Raw genomic sequence first — 23631 nt, 5'->3', positions numbered from 1 at the left:
CCCTACGTCGAGGCCGTCGTCGGCGCCGACGGTGGTTACATTGAATGAGCACGTAGCGGAAGCATGTGTCTTGGTGTCCCTGGTCATTGTTTTGATCCATTGATTAGTATCTATGAACCAATGGCATTTGTTTTAGAAAATGTTGAAAAGCGCCAGAACTATCCGGACACCCTGTATTTCCTGACATCGAGCTGGTAGTGTGGCATATACTGTCGATGTAGAGCAAACCGACCACCGCAGAGACAGAAGCATTGTCGCATTCCATCAACGTCAAATCTGTTGTTGTGATACAGCTGGTTGATTGTGAGCCACGTTAGGCACCGCAGTTAAGTCTGCCATCAATCGCGTCGCGGGTCTTCTGAATATACATTGTCATGGCCGGTGTCATCAAAACGGCAGCAGATTTATTCATTACGGGAAGCCAGATGACACGGTTCTGACAGGGTGTTTCAACATTGTCATTGCAACATCGGCATTACGGTACCTGCAAAGACGGCCTGCATAATCACTCAGCCGGTGGCAACCCACACGATGCTCATATGCTTCGCGTGATGCGAAAGGCCTGCTTATATTCCCAGCGGCTCTTTTGGTAGGCAGATTAGGATGATGGACTGACTAAGCGCTGCTGTTAACCAGACACCGTCTTGTTTTCATCGTTGTTCATCGTTCATCGAACATTCCACCGCTCTCTTCCATATTATTCATCTTAAACATACCATCACAGTCTTTTATTTCTTTCTTTCAGGTCAACCGTCACAGACGAAACCATTTTCACGCTGCTGACTTCCAATTATCTTCATAATGTTTAGACTTGGCCGTATATGTGCATAACGAACGCTGAGGCAATATGGCACCACGCACTGGTATCTTTCCCAGGACCCAACCACAGGCATCCCTGTCTGTCTACCGCGCCCCTCCCCTACGCCCGCTGCTGCCCCTCTAATACCCGCGCCTCCCGTACCGATCTGCAGCAGCGAGTACGACGACCCTTCATTCCGGAGTTTTGCGAGGAGTCTCTAATCCGCCCGTCACGCGTTTGACTCCCGGCCTGGGATCGTCTCAACTGTGGCGAGAGCGTCGCTTGCTGTGTGACAGCAATGTTATGTCAGGCAGCGTTTGCAGACGTGGAGGTGTGTCCGCCCGGTCGTGCAACATCGTCAGGCAAACGCTGCAGGCGTTGGTCCCGGTTGCGGCCACGCTGCTGAACCCTGGGTGGCATTACTGGTCCTGAGCGGAGGCACCGCTGCTGGCGGCCAACGTGGCGGTATCATGCCTATTCACTGGCAATTACCACGTGAGAACGAAGCGGGCGGGCGGACGCACCGCATGGTGTTCAGTCTAACGCTCACCGAGCGCGACGGCCGGCCGGCGCGTGCCAGGTGATTCAGACCGGTTTGGTGAAACCCGGTGAAGCGTCACTTCTCGCGTCAGCGGGACAGGTGACTCAGGGGTGCGGACCAGGCAGCCAGCAGCGGCGCTGAAAGGCGTGCACTGACCTGTTCTCTTAGAGAGACGCAGACTGTCCGTACTTGGTCAGTGGTGAGTCATCTCGCATACCGCTGGTCAAGAGAACCCGTCCCCGACAAGGGAACTCCGTTCGCGAGAACGGTTGACGCATGGCTGAGGGTCACAGATGGCTCAATGCGGCTTTCTCATCTTTGTCGTCACCCTAAAAGCCAGCTTACTCTTCGTTACTGTTACTCATGCGGTCATCACCTCCGATGCTGCTTGATAATCACGTGCACAAGATCAACTGGTAACCCTTTGATCCGGTCACAGCTCCATTGCATTGTTACCTGCGTCCTGTGACGGCGCTGATGTAAGCAAACTTCTAAGGTGACCTCTGCTGCTATTACTTCAGTATTGCATGTCATATGCCCTATGAACAACTGGGCATCACGATTCACTAGCCGCTCATTACAAGCCATTCCCGCGCTGTGGCATGAGCCTGACCCAAGTCTGACCCAAGTCACCGTGCCTGACCGTGACACGATACGTCGTCCAACGTGCATTCCCACAACATTTTCGATGCCGAGCTTGAAACTGCCAAGTGGAAGGGGTGAATGCTCAGTGCTCACAGTTCACACGTGCGAGCGTTGGCGAATGGCAAGTGTGCTTTGACTAGGTCTAGGAGACTGCGTTAACGAACAATGACCACATGTGCAGTGCCGCACCATCTGGGTAAATTTCAGCCCCGTAATAGTTCCAGCCTTCCCGTCACCACAGTCGCCGCGCGATCCTGCGGCTGTCTTCTCACCGCTACCACCCTCCTTTGCCGCTGTCGCCGGGCCGGGTAGGACGCTCGCCTTTCCTCAGCTGCGGCGTCGCGGCGGCTGCAGCGGCGCGCCGGGCCCGACTTCCGGTGGGTCGGCACGGTTCCGGTCCGTGAGCTCGGCCTCAGAGATACGGCGGGCGACTCCGGCGGGAAGCCAAGGCCACGACGACTGGTATGTCGGCGACACGGGGCCCGGTCCCGGCCGGTCCTGTCGGCTGGGGTACCGGTGGCACTGGTCGAGTGGGCTGATCTTTTTGCTTTGGTGGGTGGGTGTGAGATTCTTCCGGCACTTCTGCTGGGCCTGGCTTGACCGGTGTATGCAGTTGGTTCCTGACATACCTACTATGGACGTCAAACCCCTTGAGACCCCACTTTTTTGCGATAATTTTTTAATGCGTCAACTCTCGTTGACAATATTCTGGCAATGTGTGTTTCAGAACCTGCCGAAACTTTTATTACTAAGGTATTTTGACGCCAAACGATTATGAAAGGTACTTCTCATTCACTCGTAATGTTAAATTTCACGGAACAAATCTGCTGTTTGGGTAGAGGCTACGCGCTCATGGGGCGGAGCCACGTAATGACGTCAGCGCTAAGCTCCGCCCTACCCCTCCGGCGCTCCTTGCCCGGCGACCGGTCACTCGCGTCTCTCGCTCCATTCAGGCTTGATGGTGGGCGGAAGCTGGTAGCGGTAGCGGGCGCTGGTAGATGGCATTTAGAGCAGATGGCGCTGGTGGCGGGGCTCGAGTGTGGCCGAGCGCAAGCCTCTGCCCGGGCCTGAATTGACCTTAGCATTACGAGTGAATGAGAAGTACCTTCCATAATCGTTTGGCGTCAAAATACCTTAGTAATAAAAGTTTCGGCAGGTTCTGAAACATACATTGCCAGAATATTGTCAGCGAAAGTTGACGCATTTAAAAATTATCGCAAAAAAGTGGGGTCTCAAGGGGTTTGACGTTCATAGTAGATGTGATGTTCTACCGAATGCTGGAAAGTTTCAAGCATAGCAGAGGATGGACAGATGCGCACGAAATGGAAGGTGAAGGGGTCAGTGAAACATTGCGAAGAACTGAAGTTTTCGAAGATGCTTAGTGACGCTGCTTGCAGTTATGTAATGTCAAGTGTATATCCTGAGATGGCTTCCCGTCAAATACCGACGGCGTTAGACGATTGCAGAGGATGTAGACATAGCACAATGAATTATGAATTATACAATACATGAGTGACTGATATATCTGAATCGTTTGGAGCGAATTCAGAGCACAAAACATACTATTAAAAACATTTTGATGCAGGGCACTGGACACTGAACTGAGGGTACGACACTCGAACTTATAGCTGAAGAGTCGAGAAAAAAAAAACGGATAGCGACAGCGTCGCTCCCGGCACCCCTGCACGTGTCCCACGTCATTTCACACGTGCCTCTCGCCCCGCGCCGGCAGACGTCACGGCCGACACGTGCTGATGAGGGTGACGGAGTCACAGCACGCGTGCCACGTGACAAATGCCTTGTTTGTGTCGGCGCGGGTCGGGCTTTCAGCACCACTTTGCCGTGCCTCGCCGCTAGAATAACGTCGTTCTACACAGACACGGTCGAAACAAAAGCGAACAAATGTGGCCCGTCTGTGGCCTGGAATAGATGGTGATATTCTTTGTCGCCTTGCCAGTGGTGATAATATTTCATTCCCGGAGAGGAGAGCGGGAATATGCATTGGCGCTGTCCGATCTGATGAGGTCTGGGGCAATATTATTTCTGTGGAGGTGAAAAGTGGTCTGCTTTCATTCTGGTGATGGCGAGGCATTGTCAAACGAACCATTATTATCTGTTTTTAGAGGCCGGGACATGCATGTCGTTTGTCTGTCAATGTCAATTTTGATATATGTTCGTTCCGCATGTGTATCCTTATAGCCATATTTGTGATGTTGCCTTGCACCACTCATGTCCGTTTCATTTGCCCTGTGCTGAGTTTATTACTACCCCTTCTACTCCTATTCGTTCCAAGTGACCTGCGCTGACCTCTATCAACCTCTGTCATGACCTCTGTCATGACCTCTGCTGACCTCTGTCATGACCTTTGTTGCAGGGAGCCGGCCGGATGACGGCGTCCCGGACATGACCGTCATATCGGACATTGACGAGGCCGGCATCAACCGTACCCTGCACGTCCGATACGACCACGACCGGATATATGTATCCTTTGCACGCCAGGCGCGCCCCATGGTGTGACCGGCAGACGGGGAAGGGTGTCTATCTCTGCTCGAAATGACTGCCATATATAGTGATATCATCAGTGTCATTATTTGACCTGAAGCGAAAGCGCATAACAATTTGATCATCGAAGATTGAAGCTTGTTAGATAAAGCTGCTTTAGTCGTTGGGACAAAGGATGCTCGAACCACTTGCCCTTTTTTCACTGAGAGCAATACGGCTCCGAAGTTCAAAGAGGGCGGACACTGGACATAAATGGGTCAACGGGTCACTTTGAGCGCTCGGCTAACGTTTGAAGACGTGCAATCGTGTGCACTGTGCAGCCTATCTGACGGATGGTCGTCTGGACTCTGTCAGCATCGGGCTCTGCCGGTCGAGGAGTCTCACAGTTTGTGCTCGCTAGACGTGGCGGGGTGGGGGGGGGGGGGCTACACTCGGCCGTTTCCGGGACCGGAGATCGCTCTGTATCGACTGCCGCCGCGCTGCTGGAGAGGGAGTAGAGAGTCGTGCCCACTCGTTCTCGGTGTGGCAATCCGTCCTCCCTGGAATTCTCTCCTGGACGTTCCCACTCGGCGCCGGAAGGGGCCACTTCCTGTTCCAGTTCTCCGACGGTAGTGGTGCCGATTTCCGCCGGAAGCGAGATGTAGAGATGTAGCGAGACGAAGGAGGCTCTCCTTTCTTTCATTCTGTCAGATTTGAAACTCTCGTCTCGCTTCTAGCACCCCTGCGCTTTCCACGCCAAGAAATGGAGCCGTATTTTTTCAGCTGAAATTTCCCCATATGTTCTCAATTGCTTGGTTTCCGGATGTACCTAGCTCAGAAAACTGGAAAGTTCGCTAGCTTCTGAATCAAGTTCGAAGGTGTGCTGACTCTGAGTTTGGTCTCAGACATCTGAAGTGACAGTTTGTGGCCCTTGAACGTCCGCGGAACTTTATGGATTGGGTGATTGCCCCCGGCATTGGCAAATTTGTGCTTCCTTTTACCAGACGGAACGCTCCCGAAATTCGGCTGCTAGTGCAGATGATGCCATTTTCGTAAAATATTGAAAGTATTTGAAATGGACTGTCGCAATGCGTCAAGGATGGATGCAGCCCCTGCCCATGGTATTGGTTCGATCGTTCGATACATCTGGAAAAGATGCTTGTGAAAGTTTCATGTTAGTCCAGGGTATTAGAAGAGTAGTAGGCATAATGACGGAGCAGTCTATTTTCGTCCATCATTGCGAAAGTAATTGCAGCCGTTCTTTTGAAACAATGACCCTTGCCTGAAAACGTTTTAGGAGCATGCAGTTGAGGATACAATCGTCCATTTAGTCATGCTGCTTATGACATTTACCAGGAGTGGACACGAGATCTGTCTTGTGCTATGTGGCTCGTGTCAGGCGCTGACTGCATGTCGTCTGGTATAACTGATCTGTCCGACCATTTCTGACGGTAACTTGCTCTGCATCGATTCTTTTGTGGGAGCATATCTGTTTCAATGTCTAACAGTAGCTGACCAGAAAAGGCGCTGGACATGAGCACTAACATTGTTGACCGCACTTTACCTGTCTGTCCTGCCACTTTACCGTCTCGTTGGTCCGATCGGCTGTTTAGGTGGACCTGTCTGCCACCGAACAACTGTCGATTTACCGTTATAAATGCTCCGGTAGCGGTACTCGATGAATACGAATCGCCGCGCGCTGCTCTGACTCATGCCTGAGACATGTACACTAGCGCTAGTTAAGATGCATTGCTGTTTTTGGTCTGCTAGGTGACAGTAGACAGGACTCATGTCGGCGAGCTGGCAGCACATCATCTCGAAACACGGGGCTGTATTCCACCCAAGATGTATCGTCGAGCCGCTCAGAACGGACACCGATGACCTCGGCCGTCCGTACATACAAAACCCCAACTCACCATCATCATCATCGGATCTAGAGCCAGCATGTGGTGGCCGATCCCTGAGTGCTAGCGTCCAAGCTGGGCCGTTCTTTCGTCGACGTTTGCAGTCGATCAGTATGTTCAAGTGAGCATATTACGCAGAAGCTCTAGACTCTCCTTTCTCTCTCTCCCTCTCTCTCTCTCTCTCTCCCTCTCTCTCTCTCGCTCTCGCTCTCGCTCTCGCTCTCTCTCTCTCTCTCTCTCTCCTCTCTTCTCTCTTCTCTTTTCTCTCTTCTCTCTTCTCTCTTCTCTCTTCTCTCTTCTCTCTTCTCTCTTCTCTCTCTCCCTCTCTCTCTCTTTCTCTCTCTCCTCTCTCTCTCTCTTTCTCTCTCTCCTCTCTCTCCTCTCTCTCTCCTCCCTCTCTTCCGCCTTTCCTTCTCTCCTCTCCTCTCTCTCACTCTCACTCTCACTCTCTCTCTCTCTCTCTCTCTCTCTCTCTCTCTCTCTCTCTCTCTCTCTCTCTCTCTCTTTCTCTCCCTCCCTCCCTCCCTCCCTCCCTGCTCTATTGACCCTTTATCTCCTCCACCGCTGCTGGTCCTTCTCTATCTCCACTTTCAGCCCACTCCCTCTCAGACTCCACTCCCAGCCCTGGCGGCCTGGTGTTGCGTCCAGCCTGGTTGCGACACCGCGCCGTAACATGCACGCTGCGCCGGGAGGCTGGCGGCCGGCGGCATCACAATCACTCTCCCTCTCGCGCTCACCTCCGGACCGACCGCCGCATACCACGTGACCGCCGCCGAGGCTGTATGCTGCAGTCACGTGACAGCACCGTGGCCGTACGCTGTGATCACGTGACGTGTGACGTGCGGCGGTGTGTCTGTTCTTATCACTGGAAGCTGTGAGGTGGAGCGTGATGATGAGAGCAGACGCGGCGTCTATCTGCTACGCTGATGCGGCGCCCTGCGCCAGCCACTGGGGATCACATAGTTGATGCTGGTGTCTGGTCAGTGTAGATACCTAGATGCGGCGCCCTACGCCAGCCACTGGGGATCATAGTTGATGCTGGTGTCTGGCTGGCGCAGATGCCTCGTCAGTAACGAACGGCTTCCATCCAGACTCGCGGCGCCGGCCGGCCGGCTGGACGCAGTGACGGTGCTGCCGCAGTGAATGTGATGACTCACTCCCTACCCGACCCTAGTCGTGAGTGGCCGTCCACGGCCCCGTGGCCACGTCTATAAACCGTCGGCGAAGCCCCATCTGACTCATTAGCGGCTGAGCTAGTGAGCTATGTGAGCGTCCAGTCTCACAGCTGTAGTGAGTCATTCTTTCTTCCAGGCTTGAAACGTGCCCGGCTTATAACGTGGTGTTTCGCTTTGTTTTCTTTTTTTGCACGTTTGGTGTGGGGCTTACATGACGTTCGATTTGGAGGAACATGACGGGCAGATTTGGCGGCTTATTCCACCCGCACTCGACGGCGGCCCGTGGTGGTAAACCCTGCCAGTCTGCTGCTGCAGCCACGGCTGACCAGGCTCTTGTAGCTGACGGGTTCCCTGTAGCTGAAGTGAACGCTGGAGTGCCTTGGTGGTGGAGTAAGGGACTCTGAAGCACTCCATGGAGTGCCTCACTCCGACCACCCCCACTCTCCGTAAATAAACAGACTGACAGTAACTCAGCTGGTGGTGCAGAACTCAAACTCATCATGGGTAGCTGAAGTCAGCATAGAACAGCAGAGTTGAATTCGGCCCACGCGTAGTTGGCCTCTTCACTGGCTGACGCTCGATATTTCCTGCCTCCCAGCTTCTACAGACCCAGCCACCTAGCTTAGCAACTTTAACCTTTCCAATTCTGCCCACCGTTGCTGGACCATCGATCGTTAATGGTGACGTCTGTCAGCGGTCATCCAGGGTGACTATCCTGCCCTCTCCAACAGACGTCCTTCGGGCTTTGTCAGCCCCTTCGGGCTCCAACAGTCTCTGTCTCACATCCCCCTCTGCGACAGACCCCTCTGACGCCCTCTCCAGCCGGGTTCGCTGCAATGGGCCCTCCAGCGCCGAGGCCCCGACCCTTTGGGGGCTGTGGGGTTACGTCGATAGTCGCCGGCCGCGGCTGAACGAACCGCTCGCTCGCGGCTGCACCGCTATCTGGCGCTGAAACGGCCACACCTTTCCCCAGTGATGCAACCGGCGCCTGTGATCGTTCCCATGCGCCTCGCATGAGCGGCGTAAACGGACAATTTGCATGCGCCGCCTGATTGAAGCCGGGGCGCGGGTAATTGGTTTCGTTTAGAAACGTCAACTGGATGGCCGATTTTCATACTTGATAACATGGTAGAGCAACCTCACGTCGAACTACAAAACACGATGTGGCAAAGAAGGGGTGGGGTCCGCCCGCCGCTCTGCATATGATGGCTCGGCGGGTGTGAGCCAGCCGCTCTGTTTATGATGAGTCACTCGCTCCGTTTACCTAACCTCATGCTGAGGCCAAACATCGTCTATTGGCCGACATTCGTTCAGTGCATGCCATATGTGACAGGGTGGCTGACGTGGTGTTATGTCCTTCAGTCCCCCGCTCTCGTAACGACTTCTCCAACGCCTTTCTCTTCTCATAGCGACTGAAAGGGATGCCACACCCTTCCCGGTCCGGTTGCAGCAAAAGAAGCGTACCAAACCCATTCCAGGCACGGTAACGACATACTGAACTAACTTTAGCCCTATCTCTTGATGAAGCACAGTGAGGGAGGCACGCCGAGGCGATTTCTAACTCTCAGTCTTGAGGCTGAGGTCGCATTGACCCGGCTAGCGCAAACACGGCACTCCGAACGAAGGCTTTCTGAGATATTCTCTCTCTCTCTCTCTCTCTCTCTCTCTCTCTCTCTCTCTCTCTCTCTCTCTCTCTCTCTCTCTCTCTCTCTCTCTCTCTCTCTCTCTCCCTCTCTCCCTCTCCCTCTCCCTCTCCCTCTCCCTCTCCCTCTCCCTCTGTCGCTGTCGCTGTCTCTCTGTCTCTGTCTCTGTCTCTGTCTCTATCTCTATCTCCGTCTCCGTCTCTCTCTCTTTTTCTCTCTCTCTCTCTCTCTCTCTCTCTCTCTCTCTCTCTCTCTCTCTCTCTCTCTCTCTCTCTCTCTCTCTCTCTCTCTCTCTCTCTCTCTCTCTCTCTCTCTCTCTCTCTCCGTTTCTTTCTCCGATGGCGCAACCCTATCTCAGCTCTTCAGGCAGCCTCTCCATCAGTGGACGGTTGATGATGACTCTTGATGCTGACGATACCTAAACTGGATGCTCTGCGAATACCACGACCAAGACGATGACGAATGTGCGGGTGGCCTAGATATCCGACTGCCATAGGGTTATTTATCGCCAGCAAACAGATGCAAAGTGGATGTATATTTACATATATGATGGATCGACCATACCGCCATAGAAGTTCGAAGTCTCATGGGGTATCGATTCTAAGTAGGGGCTAGATGGCAACTCTATTTCAAAGGACGTGAGTCAGGTTTTAAAATCTTCCGTCAAGTTTTGGTCGGCTAGCGAAGTTTTCCATTCATGCCGTGTAGATGTTTTGTTTTAAAGTTCTCGGTTTTTGGAAGCCTCCGATGTAAGTCAGCTGTGCTGTTGTCTAAATTTGGAGGAATTCTAGTCAGTGTCATGCTCCATTAGATTTTGTTTTTTTTACGGCTTATCTTTTTCCGCTATTGCGTTAACGTTGTGTTAGAGCGTTCACACAGGAACTCATTGCTATGCGTACTCATTAGTTTTTCCTTTTTCGTTTTGTATATGTGTGTGTGTGGTAAGTCCTGTTCGATCGACTCGGTAGCCAACCGTCCAACCTGACGCCCTCTCCGCCACCCCTCGGCCGTCGCTGGCCATTGCGGCGAGCAATTTCTGCAAGCCGCCGCCGCGCCGCCGGAGGAAGTTGCTAGCTATATTTGGAGAACAAAGGAAGGACATTGCCTGCCTTCCGACGGCTCAGCACGTCCCTTGCGGAATGTTCAGCCTGTCGGCTACGCCCGTTCTCTGCGGGCTGGCGTGACAACTGACAGGGGAGCTGGAAAAATCGCTAGCTACGGACCTAACTGAAACGGGCTTTGATGAGGCGGATCTTTTTCTTCAGAACCTGGCTTTCCAGGTTGCGAAGGTGATGCAAGTCTGAATGATTATTATTTAGCATTTTGATTTTTTATGACTAATGGGCGCATGTATCGATAAATTAGTAAGTTGGCGATGTGCGATTGGTAAATGATACAGCAATTCATTATCTCAGTATAGGATCTCATATCTGAATTGTAGTTCTGTCCGAGTCCTTTGTGTTCCGTACGAATAGGACCACCTCATCCATCATTTCTCTGTCCTTTGCGCAGCCAGCTGGCTCTCGACTCCCCTCCCTCCATCAAGGTCTGCCCCCTCCCCTCCCCCCACCATCGTCAGTGGCCCGCATCTGGCCTGGGCCCTGTTTCACCGCCCGACGCTGCGCGCGCTGCAGCGCGCTGGGAGCTGAGGCGTGCCCCTGACGTCACTTGAATGACGTTGCGTGCGATCCGTTAGCTTATAATGAATCGCGTTTGGAACAGAGGTCCTAAAGAATCAAGTACAGAGAGAACAGAGGTTTGAGTGCGAATGCTGCTAGCGTGCTGATGGTGCTGGCGCTTGGGTGCTAGCGTTTTGCGATGACGTCATAGCGTAGCGTCAGAGGGAAGTTTGTTGATATTGCCATGGAAACCCAACGCGCCGACGCGCGCAGCGCACTGCAGCGCTCCGCCGTGAAACAGGGCCCTGATATCCATTCCCCGGCGCTGTTGATGCATTGTGGGCGGACCGCGGCCGTGCGTCAGACGCGCCCGATCCGTCCAGATTCGCCGGCTACGACGCGACGCACACCGACGGCCGGCGGACGTCGGTCAGGACGGCCTGGCATTGTGCCAATAGACATCGCGTAGCGGGTGTAGTGGGGAGGGGCTGTATAGAGGGTGTAGTGGGAAGGGGAGGGGGAGGGGGGTCGTATCCCGTGTGTGTCGGGAAAGGGCGGAGTGATAGGTCTTGCATCTCGTGATGCTTAAAGGTCGGACCATTGCAAGACATTGACTGTAGGTTTGGCGGGCAGGTTGTATTATTGTCGTATTTCATGGGCATTTGGCATGGCGAGTTATGGAGTGAAGAGTTGCATACCGGAGTTCTGGGTAAAGAGCGAGACCTTGTGAGCTGTGACCCGTGTGGCGTTGATGGCCGCCTAGCGATTGGTATTACATCACACTGCACTGCAAGCTAACAGTGTTGTAATACGACCCGGCACCGATCGGCTCTATTGCACTGTTTCATAAACATTGCGGCTGATACATCCAATCACCACCATACTGGGTTCGAGGTTCAATAACCGGCTCGGGTTCAGCGCGATATCATTTCGCGGAGAGGGCGTTGATATGGGACTGACGCTATGACGACAACCGTGGTACGTGTACACTACAGAAAACTTTTTTGCACACCCGAATATTGCAGAAATTGCCTATAAATGTAATAAGAGTTGAACGTATTTCTTTGAAGGCTGGGCAGCGTAGTTTCTCCTTCCGTTTTCATTATTCAAGAAAGCATGCATGCAATTTGTGCTGTAGCATCCACCTGAAGCAAGGCATACAAACAACGTCTGAGCTGCTCCAGCTCGGAATGTCGCGACCTTACTGCACCTCTGGGAAGGCCAGGTAAAATATGGAACAGCCGGGTCATCCTTATACCGCTACAGGCCACGTCACTAGGAGGAAGCGCCACGGAGGGTTTCACGTTTGTGACCGGCCGCCGCCGCCTGGTAAATTTCACAGGAAGGAAGCCGTTTGCCCGATGCCCATCACTCTGGCTATCTTGATTGAGCCACTTTCCCGGCTCCCATACTGAGTAACACGTTTGTCCGCCGGTGACGGGAATGCATGGTAGATCGACGTGCGTTTGGCCGTCTGCTTTCCGTCGTTTTTACTGTAGGGACCTTGGTCGGGGCAATTCGAGCTGATTGATGCGGCTTCACTAAGCATTCATGTAGCATGTTAGCTACTCTGATAAAATGAGACCGATATAGGTAGGTACCGTAGCGTTACGTTTTCCATCATATGAAACTGAAACGCTGCTGATCGGTTGCTGTTCTCGGGGAATATCAGAGAATATTGTTGTTGATGGCGAACGTCGAAATCGTGTGGTTACGCCGTGCCGGTGCGTTAAATGTAGACCAGCTTGGGCTCACAGATCCAGCCATTTCACCATTGTTGGCTGCATTGGCGTTATCCAGAAAAAAAAAATCATATCTGATGTAAAGCAAAAACAAAAAAAAGCTCACGGGCGGTAAATGTTTACATTCGGGTGCTAACGCCGGTGCTATAAACAGCAATTCGGGTTGCTATTCTTACACGTGTGGCCTATTTTTCGTAAAAGGTGTTTAGATTGCGGAAGTCGCCCTCGCGCCTGCTGCCGACACCCCAGAAAATGGAGCAGAGGTCAACAATCTCTGGAAATCTCTCAGTCTCACCCAGCCTGCAGTGGAACGCAAGCGAAACAGTCTCGGACATTCGCCAGCTTCCTCATCTCTTTCATCTGTTCGCGTTTGGTTTTTATACGGTAACTCGCTTCAGCCGACGCCTTCACAGTCCCCAATCCCTTCCCTCTCGCTCCTGCTCCGTGCAAGTCTCATAGCCCACGGCTTGGCGGGGAGCTGCGCTAGTGCACGCAGGCTAACCCATCCTCGGGGAGGAGATGGACGGAGACGTCTGTCTATTCTCAGCCCGCTCGTCTGCTCGCCGGAAGGTGCAGCAGCGTCACACCCAGACCTGGGCCGTCACAAAACGTCACGGGGGCCACTGTGACGATGCGGATGTTACGCTCTCGTCACGGGCTCAGAGGTGACGATGAAAAGGCACATGCGCGCGCGTGTGCAGCGGCACGTGCGTGCAGATCTTTGCAGTGCACGTGCACGCGTGTCGATATTTGTGTATTTTATCCGAGGGGCATGTCCGACTCACGTCACACGAGCGGAAGTGCTCTGTCGCGCTTAGTAACTCCTTGGCATGCCTGCTCAGTGTTTCGTGTGATCTGTGTTACTTAGGCTGGCACGGCGCGTCGGTGAGGGCTGATTAAATTATGTAAACGATATTGCTCGTTACCATCGTTGCATAAGTAAGGTGACTGCTTGTTCCTTAGCATAGGCACGAAATGATGTTTCTTGCTTCCTCTTCCTCCACGGTTCAGCGTATAGACTTCAGCTACTTGTTTTTAATTAAGTCACACCACATTATACGCCACCTCATGCAACCAGCAACTCTGCGTTTCGGTACGAGACGGTCGTGTTCCCGTTGCTGCTCGTCGCCGGGACCAAGGTATAGCTCGTCTGCGCTGGATGCCGGGCTGTGGCTCGTTTGCCGGTGCCGGGCTGTAGCTCCTTTGCCGGGGTGGAGTGACGGGCCCGCGGTGCAGCCCATCCTCTGGTCTATTTCTAGTGCGCAGCGCCGCAGTGCCGAGCGATCCACAGTGGGAGTGCTGCCTCAGATCAGTCGGCCTGTCTTTGACTGCCGCCGCTGCTCAGAGCGCCTGTCGAGCTGATAGACCGGCGGGATTCAGTTCAGTGTGACCGGCAATATCTTGGGCAGCGCCCATGCAGAGTGGAAGGCTTATGACAGGTGACTTAGTGTCCTGGCCGGATAGGTGGTTCCTCCTTGGCTATTGGCTTCCTGAGTAACCAGGTATTTTTTCTCTTTGCTATGTCTTATCTTGGTTATCAATATCAGAATCAGCTAGCACAAATGATCTTTGACCATAAACTCACCGGTATAGTCTCTAACCTACTGGTGCATCACCAATATCCAGCTGAATCAGTGGGTTAGTCAGCCGAGCGTTCAGGACATCTCGCGTCTCCAGCTGGTGCCGTGACGTCACGTCACGGTGCACCGTCACGAACCACCGTGACTTCCGGCCGTTGGTCGGGGTCATTTCGTGATGACGATGTCAGCGCGGTAGCCTCATGACACATGGCCTGGATGATTTCAGACCACTCGTGTGCCTGGCCGGGTGTTTTCCATGAGGTCGTGATCCGTTACATATTCTTCATGGAAGGACGGTGACGGGAGTGGCACCCGCCGCTCGGTTGTTGTCGGGGCCTCACGTCATTCGTGAAGTCCCGACGAGCGAACCAGTCGTGTGGATTTACAGTGGAAAGGCCGGTCGCTGCGGCGCGAGGTAATCTACCGGCACTAGACTGAATGTCAAGTGAGAGACGAGCCGATTTCTAAAGGTCAGACCGAACATAAAACACGACCTTGGCCCTGGATTGGATGTGTCTAAATAAATCGGTTAACCTTTGTTCTGTTAACAGAGTGCCATCAGGCACGTTTTATTAGGGAGAAACGAAGTTTAAGTAAGGAGCCACGGACGTAATATTGTGAATGTGGATTATAACCGCACTGTCGACAAAAGACGCGGTTTGCTCCTGCCAACCACGGAAATGTTGGAATGGGGGACTAGTCGATTATTTGAGTGCCGAATTTCATTCGTGTATTGTTCGTTGTAAGTAAGCCTCTGTACAGTGAAGAAACGGCTGTGTTTGGTCATACCTTGTCCAGGTGCGCTGAAACATGTTTTACGAGGAACTACAAATTCCTGGAATTCTTGTCTGACCGATTACATCTCTCCGCTGTGTCACCACTGTGTTTTTAGCCTCGTGCTAGTCATGTGATTTGTTGTTGGTCACAGTCATGTTCTGCTGAAGGCACATAGCGGGTCTTTGGAACCGGGCCTTCCTGAGTCCACTCAACTCAGGCCGGGAGCCCAGAGCCAGCACCTGCCGGTGAGCCATGTCTGTCAGACGGGCACACCATGGCCAATGGCTGTGCCGCCCCTTGTTTTGCCAATGTAGTGCAGAAACGTGACCCTCTACGGAACACACCTCCGTCGGCGGTGGTCGGTCGTCACCTCGCTGACACCGAAGCACCTTCGCCACCCCTTGTTGTGTGGCCGCACCTATAAGGTTGAGTATCGTTGACGATCGAACAAATCGCAAAAACCCGTCGCCCAGTTTAAGGTGTTAATCCATATGATACGAGACATTAGCGGTTATCGGGACTGGTATCGTGAGTGTTCAGGGCGCAGGTGTTCAACAGTTTGTTAAGTTTTCCTTGTTATGTCTGGTAACATGGCCTTCTGACAACCATCCTATATTTCTATACTTTATATTTCGTAATATTTAATATTATGATTATGTTAATTCATTTTTATATTTCTTAACAGATTCGTGATACAAAATACCTACAAGCTACCGATAAGCCCACCTTTGCTATGCACTCTAACATCGTTGCTGTGGGTGCTTCTGTGCGTGTTCTATCGTGCTTTGATAGCCTGTTACTGTGATCGCTGTCGACACAAATTATACCCTCTTGGCCGTGTGACGTGACCCTATTACTGGTCTGGCTCGCTGTCGGTGGCAGACCCCGACCCGCCCATCAGACGCCCGGTCAACCGCCGCGGGCATCGGACGGCGTACGACCGGCAGCGGCGGTGCTTTTTCTGCAATGACAGGGATCGTCCTGCAACCGTTTTTACCAACAAAAACAGTGTGTTAAGTGTGGTGAGCTGGATTGCTCGTACCCATAAGAAAGCCTATGAAATAATAAAATATAATTTAGCGTTCAGCAAGTTATGTCTCCTTTATCTAATTATACAATATTTTGGTTGAATCTCCCAGGGAACTGGAATCTAATCCAGAACACCAGAGCTGGTTCTCCGGGCCGTACTCGGTGACCGTGTGTCCGGTGACCAACACTGGGGTATCGATTTCTGGTGGCGGTGCCCGTCAGCCGCCCATGGCCTGGGCGGGCCATCTGCGGCGACGGCCCGCTGCTAGCTGCGGCAGTGTGTGCAGAGGGGAGCGCCGCCGGGCCAGGGGAGTCGCCGAGCAGGGAGGGACCACCGCCGACCCGGCGATCGATCGCACCGCCCGAGACCCGCCCAGCCTGGACCGGGATGGACCGGCACGGTCCGCGGAGCGGTCCAATGTCAGCGGACCGGTCTAATGGCGTCCCCAAGATCACCCATGAGTCGTGTGCACCTTAAGTTTCATATGCTTGCTGACATGCATGCATCGTTTAGACAACCTTTAGGTGTTGATTGTTGACTAACCGGATCTTTAGGTCTGTCGCTACCTACCTCTACCACATGACCTTTCACTGATGATTTCCGTCACATTTTCCTAATTCCCAGTCCGTCCAATTCATCACTTCAGGTCGGTCTATTTTCCTCAGTCTTGCTGGCGGATGCATTGCTCCGTCGGTGGGGATGTTTCCTGTGTCGCCAACACGGACGTGTATGTAAATGTCCGTGGTCGCCAGCCGGAGGTGACGAACCTCACTGTGGGTCCGTGGGCTGACGTCAGTTGTATGTGACGGCCGGCCGGTGTCCTTCCCGTGGGACGCATTGGCCTGCGGTGGTTCGGCGGACTCGTCCAACTGTGTTTCGAACTGCGCTCGGAGGTTTCCAATTAAACGTGACATTTGCGGCCACGGAAGGATCAGGAATTCGACATTGATTGTGGGGCAGCTTAGGTAAATCCTATGTAAGTTGGTTTGTGGCGGATCAAGTAATCTAGCGTATAAATTAACACTATGGATATCTAACTTTTGGTATTGGGAATGAAAGGAACGTGCTGCCTAAGAAGAATGGAGAGTAGGGGTTTCGTGAAGGGGTTTCCGCGCTCATGCCGACACGCTGGTGTTCCACTGGACTCAGTGTCAGGGCCTGGGGACATAGGCGGCGGAACGGGGGGGCACCGGGGCACCGTGCCCCCCCTTGAATTCTGCAAGGGGGGCACCAATAGCAAGGTGCCCCCCCTTAAATTTGATGTATTAGTACCAGGGGCGGATTCGGGAAAACTCCAAAGGGAGGGTCATGAATCGAAGTGGTGCCCCTACCTATACCCAAAATTAAAACCTCAACGGATTTCGGCCACTTAATTTTGGTGGTGCCCTATTTTCAGTTTTTTTTATTTTCTTTATTTTTGGTTAGTCATGTGATGACTGGTGCCCCTGCTAGGCCGCTGGTGCCCCTGGAAAGACTATGGTACAGTCCACAGCAGAAGTAATGTGGGGTTTCAGTCATGGGTATGTTCTGCTTCTGAAGCTTAGGAACGATTAACCAGACTACAATGAAACTTTGAATGTAGCTTATATGTATCTTCACCCTTGCAGCTGCAACTTAAGCTATTGACATCTTCTTTTCGATCACTCCGCATTAAACAATCGCCAGTCAAAGCCAACCGTTGAGATTGGTAAAACCCTACATTACTTTAGCGGTGGGCTGTACCTACCTACCCTGCCCCCTGACAAGCCTACGGTGGGCCCTGACATGACTTAGGTGCCCATGGGCCCTGACAGGCCCGTGGTGCCCCTGACAGGCCTGTGGTGTCCTTGCTAGGCCTGTGATGTCCCTGGGCCTTGGCAGGTCTGTGGTGCCCCTGGCGAGCCCGTGGTGCCCCTGTTAGAACGCAGGTGCCCTTGACAGGTTTGTGGTGCCCCTGACAATCCTTAAGTGCCAGCGACAGGCTTGTGGTGCCCTTGACAGGCCCATGGTGCCCTTGCGAGGCCGGTGGTTCCCCTGCGAAGCCGATAGTGCCCCTGGCAGGCCTCTGGTGCCACTGGCAGGTCTGTGGTGCCCCTGGAAGACCTGTAGTGCTTTTGCTAGGCCGATGGTGCTCCTGACAGGCCTGTGGTGCCACTGACAGGCCCGTGACCTGTGGTACCCCTGGCGGGCCTGTGGTGCCCCTGTCGGCTGTCAGGCCTGTGGTGCTCCTGGCAGGCATGTGGTGACCCCAGGCCCTAAGTCATGACCCATGTGACCTCCCCCCTGGGATTCGCCACTGATTAGTACTGCGATGGCTTCTTGGGAATTTGATACATGTAGGATAAATGGAATTTATCAAACGACAATAAGGAAGAACACATAGGTACTTGAGGAGGATCAGCTTAAAGTTAACCACACATACGGGCAGGGGTGTAATTTTCCTAAAGTGATTGTGGGTGCCCAGCTGTAGGGGCGCCCTGCGCCAGGCCGTTTTGGGGCGCGATGATTATTCTTTATGTGGGAGCCTAAATTAACACCGAATTTGATAACATTGCTAGCCGAAGGGCGCTTCAAGTGACGTGTCTGACTAAGCAAATGCACGCTTAAAAGTGGAAACTGACCGGAAGGACGTAAAAAAGATGTAGAGAGGCGCCATCCAGTAGGAGGGGCACCAAATGTGGAGGCGCCAGACGTTTACGAGGGCGCCGTGAGACGATGAAAAGGGCGCCATTCTCTTAGGAGGGCGCCGAGTGATTGAAAACGCTATGAGGTCCAGGGGCGCTAAGAGGCCAGAAGGGCGCCGCACAGTCAGTAGTGCTACGTTGGTAGGGACGTGGGGGCGCGAGATGGTTACGAGGGCGCCATGAGATCATGAAAAGGGCGCCATTCTCGTAAAAGGGCGCCGAATGATTGAAAACGCTATGTGGTTCAGGGGCGCTGAGAGGCCAGAAGGGCGCCGAACAGTCGAGGGATGCACGGTGAACAGAGACGTAAGGACGCGAGACGGTCAGGAGGGCGCCCTTAGACCATGAGAATGGCGCGGTGCTGTCAAAAGTGCGCCATTCTCCCAGAAGGGCGCCGAGTGATTAAAAACGCTATATTATCCATTAACGCGAGACGGTCAGGAGGACGCCGTTAGAGCATGCGAAGGGCACCGTGCTCTCGAAAGGACGCTTGCAAGTTGTAAGAGACTTGTGGGTGCATTTTCATCATTGTGGGGGCATAATTCAGGATTGTGGGTGCATATGCCCCCACAAAGAGATATAAAATTACACCCTTGCATACGGGGGTGAACTGCCATTTTCGTTTAGTAAAAAAAAAAAAGATAAAATCATCGTGTCAGGGCTGTGACGAAAAAGAAGTGGCCTAAATCCGATGAGAAAACAGGATTTGGGGGTACCCTAGGTTTGGCTCCTTGAGACATGGTGCCCCCCCTTGTCTCAAATCGTTCCGCCGCCTATGCCTGGGGATGGGGTGGCGGAGTGCGGGCCAGTAACGACCGGTCGCCCCAGCCGAGGGGAAGGGAGTAGCTGACTGCAGGCTGCAGACACTGTCCGAGGGGACCGCGATCGTCGGAGGGCCCGGTGGACCGTGTTTGTGTGTCGGTTATCATGACTCATCCAGTTGGGTCGCTGGCGCTACACACGCCAACCACGTGGGCTGGTGATGGCGCTGCCAGTCGCACGCAGAACGAACAGGATGTTGGACATTTTATTAATTGTTTCTCCCTTGTAGCTGGGCCTCATTTTACTTGAAGGAGAGGTGATCAATCCTCTTCACGTCTAAAACAGATGCGGGAGACGGCTCCGCTCTGGTAGGCGGATGGAACAATGACCTCAAGGACGGAACGATATCCCAGATAACAAGAGCAACCGGTGATCGATCCTGCGATCCTGTGCGTTCTGTTCCAGAACTAACTCTGTCGTCACCCATCTACAGTATCGCGTCTTTTGGCATCTTCACGAAGTAGCGAAGAAAAGAAAGTGAACGTTAAGTTTAGATATTGCAGCTGCAAATCACCGTAAGCTAAGATGCTGTGGAATCTGCTTCCGTACGCACTGGTGTAACATCTCTAGTATTTTATTATGCAGCCGCTGACGGCCTTGTCAGCGTGTTCTATTGAATCTCTGGATTCTGACTGACATCCATTCAACGTCTCCTTCTAACATGCCGCCGCCTCCGAAGGAAGATCCCGCCTTTGTCGGCGCTCCTCTGGCACGTGTTTCGCGGCTTTGTTAAAGGATGAGTCGGGAAGGGACGGATGTGACAGCCGCCTGACTCTCTGAATCTGGGCAGAACTCTGCTCCAGACTAAACAGCGTCTCGGTCTTTTCGCTGGTTCCGCTGAGCGTGACCTTATTTGGGCTTTTCATATACATTCACTGTGGTATCTAACGTATCTACCTCGATTTTTTCGCTAGGATGAAGCTGTTTGGTGCTTTTTTTTTGTTTTAATAAAAATGGTCATGTCCAGGTGGCATTTTAGTTAGCAAAAACGACAAATTGGTTTGCATCTCATTGCTGTAGAGGAGTTCGTTTTAATCCTGTTGCGACTAATAGCACCCTACCGTGATACCGTCCATGCTTCTGGCCCCGCCCCCGCCGCCAGCGTAGCGCTGCCGATTGCAGGCAAGCTCGCTGTCTCCGCCCCAGGGACGACGCGACGGCTCGTGGCTCACGCGCCGGTCTGTGGCGCCGACAGTATCGGAGGTAGCGTGTCCGCGACCCCGTGTTTGGATTAGCTGCCAGCACGAGGGCGCCGAGGGAGCACCTCCCCCAGTCCGCTGCTCGTCGTCGGGCGGTGCTGGCTTCGTCACCCGATCCCATGGGGGCAGCCAGCGGTCACCGACGGGGTTGGATGAGTCCAGGCAGGGTCAGAAGAGTCCGGCAAGGTCGGATGAGTCTGGAGCGGAGGTCAAAATGACTATCACGGGGTCATGCAGGCCACTCGTGACACGGTCATGGCCGTGAATTTGGCTCCCGCCAGTATAGTCGTGATAGCGAAGCGTGACGGCCAGTCAAAGTTCCATCACGTAGGACCTCGCATCAACAAAGTTTAAATGTTTGTCTCAAGTTTGTCCTACGGAACGATAGATAGATAGCTTCGTGACAGATGGAAGCAGTTCTGTCCCAGGCTAACGCATTAGTATCTTGAGCTCACATCTGTATCATCCTACATGTTCACGGATGAGCGCCTAAGTGTGAGATAATGTTTCGCGGTCGGGAATATGATTATCCTGGAATATTTGTGGCATGTCCTATCTGCTGACGGTGCGTTGTGTATCCTTTCCGCACTATTTCACGGAGGGGCGGCTGGTGTGTAGGGTAATTGATAAAGCCGAACTTCCAAGAACGTCAAGGGGATCCAATAAACAAGTGTTCAATCTACCAAGTAGATGAGGAGCGCAACCAAAAAGTGGGTGAGTACGGCCAATAACAGCCAAATGGGAATGGGAGCACGGGACAATGGCGATAGAGGAGGAAACACTAATCTACCAAGTTTGTGCGCCTGAAATAGGAAGCTTATATCATTACTGTCGTCAAGTCAAGTGATGATGGATGAATGTGTTCATTTTTGTCAAGTGGATAGAATTTAAATACTCAGATCGGCGGCCCTGGTACATGTCTTTTGAGGTGCAGCATGCATCTCATGTGAATGAAAGTGCTCAGTCGTCTTACGCATCAATTATTTTGAGTAGATTTATGTTGCTATTCCAATGAACCCTTGAACCTTCACGACATTGTTTCATCAGTGCCAAGCTCGTATACGTATGTCGCGATGACTCGGTAAACGAAATGCCGTTGAGTGGGACCGGACTGTCCATCTACTCATACCGATACACCTTCCGTTCTGTCTTTACAAACCATCGCCGCAGCTCCTCGGCTCCTCCTCCTTTGCCGACGGCCGGAAGCGGCGATCGGTAGCGCATTGAGCGTGCCGTCTTTGTGCCAGCTCCTGGACATGATTAATGCCGCCACCGGAGACAAACGGACCGCCACTTATCCCGCACATTAGCGCGGACAAAGCCGGCGGCTCCGCGCCGCATCTGCCGCCGCCGTGTCGCCAGTGTATTCTACCGTGTCGCGGCCGTGATGTTATGTGGCGGTGAGTGGCTTCGTACGTGATCTGCCGTCGGGAAGTGAGATGTTAGATGGGAATGAAAAGTCGAGCAAGGCTGCTGGGGTGGTTGTCATTCGTGTGAGCTTTTGGAAGCTTTTGTGCACGGAAACATAAGCAAAAAGTAATCAAGATCGAAGTAAACTTCTCTCTGCAGAACTTCACTCGCCCCTCGAAGGCTGTTGTCTTTGAACTACATCCCTAAATCAAATCTTCCTGACTTGTTTGTGGCGTTTCGTGATATCGTTCCATGTTACCGATCCGTCCACGCCATTCTCACCTTCAAGCGCGGACCGCCTTCGTACCGGCGATGATTCCAGCATGCGACTCATCGGTCAGCCATCTGGGGGCCATCAAGGACACATTTTGTCGGCGTCGGACGGACAGACGCACGCACCAGACTGGACACTGACCCAGAACTGGGAGCGGGCCGGCAGACAGCTGGCTGACCCAGTGCCGTGGAACAGGACATGCGGTTGCTCCGACTGTCCGGTCGAAGCGGGCCGTTCAGACGCCTCAGACGGGCCATAAAGGCGCATGTTGTGCTGTCTGCTCGCCCTGTATCTAGATGCGACTGTGAAAGCATTGTGTTAGTTGCTAGCGTTGTTAGAGACCTTCCTTTGCATAGTCATGTAATTGTGGCTGACTTAGTATTTGCTCGCTCGTGTAATTGTGGCAAACTTGGTCGTTGATGCATCGGTTTTGTTTGTTCGACAAACGTTTGCATGACCAATTACCGACACGGAATTGGAACTTTTTCGGGGAAGCACAATGACCCCTGCAGTTGAGTTGCATGTGTGGATTCGTTCTGTTCACCGACGACAAAGACTGAGGGCAGACAGTCCTCGTCCCCCAAATGATGATTGGACATTGACCAATCGTATAAAGCGTCCTCACCATGATATATTGGTTTCTATTAACCAAATGGAGACCATTGAAGATAGTCTTCTTTATTTTCCTGAATATACTATTTGTCTTTGATAGGAAAATGTCGTTGAGCTGGGCCATTGGCAGACAGCTAAGTAGACGCTGAATCACGACAGATTCGGTGAGTTTCGAGGCTAGCTGGCTTCGCCCAGGCCAGCGAGACATTGTCTCAGTCGGCGCAGTCGAGTGGGGAGCCGTTGTCAGCCGCGTGGCTTGAGTCACGTGATTTCGGCACCTCACGCGTGTCCCAGTCACGTGACGGCTGTGTGTGACTCATCCGAGTTCCCCGTGCCGTTCGATTGGAAATGGACCGGCAGCGTCGCGTCGCGGGTCCTAAAAATCTACACCAGGCGCCTTATCGATCTGGCTTCGACCGCCTCACCCATCATCGACCTTACGTCAACCTGACATTGACCTCGGCGTCAGCATGCTTGAGCTCAACCTCAATCTGACATTGGCCTCGATGTCAACGGGGCATTCAACTCTGTAGGCTATCATTCTGAGTTGATGCTCCCGTTTGCTTCGGTGGGCGCCGCCCTAGCCTTGCGACTCTCCCAGCCGCCTCTGACATCGACCAACGAGCCGCAGCTCTGCCCCAATAGCGCTCGCTGCGACAGTCGCTTTGTCAATTGTCAGAGGGTGATTATTGGTCTGGAGACGTCCACCTTTCTC

The 23631-nt window shown here is 53.0% G+C and overlaps 1 protein-coding gene across 1 annotated transcript in view; it reads left to right on the top strand.

Moving 5' to 3' along the window:
* Window positions 1-23631, top strand: part of LOC122374851 (unconventional myosin-VIIa-like) — a 61161-nt gene that overhangs the window by 17335 nt on the left and 20195 nt on the right. The window contains exon 2 of the mRNA XM_043353863.1: window positions 4360-4466. Coding sequence (XP_043209798.1) covers window positions 4360-4466 — 107 coding nt within the window. The remainder of the gene's footprint in view (window positions 1-4359; window positions 4467-23631) is intronic.

Source organism: Amphibalanus amphitrite, unplaced genomic scaffold (assembly GCF_019059575.1).
Source record: "Amphibalanus amphitrite isolate SeventyFive unplaced genomic scaffold, NRLGWU_Aamphi_draft 001726F_arrow, whole genome shotgun sequence".
NCBI lineage: Eukaryota > Metazoa > Arthropoda > Thecostraca > Balanomorpha > Balanidae > Amphibalanus > Amphibalanus amphitrite.
This window is presented reverse-complemented; position numbering and strand designations above follow the sequence as displayed.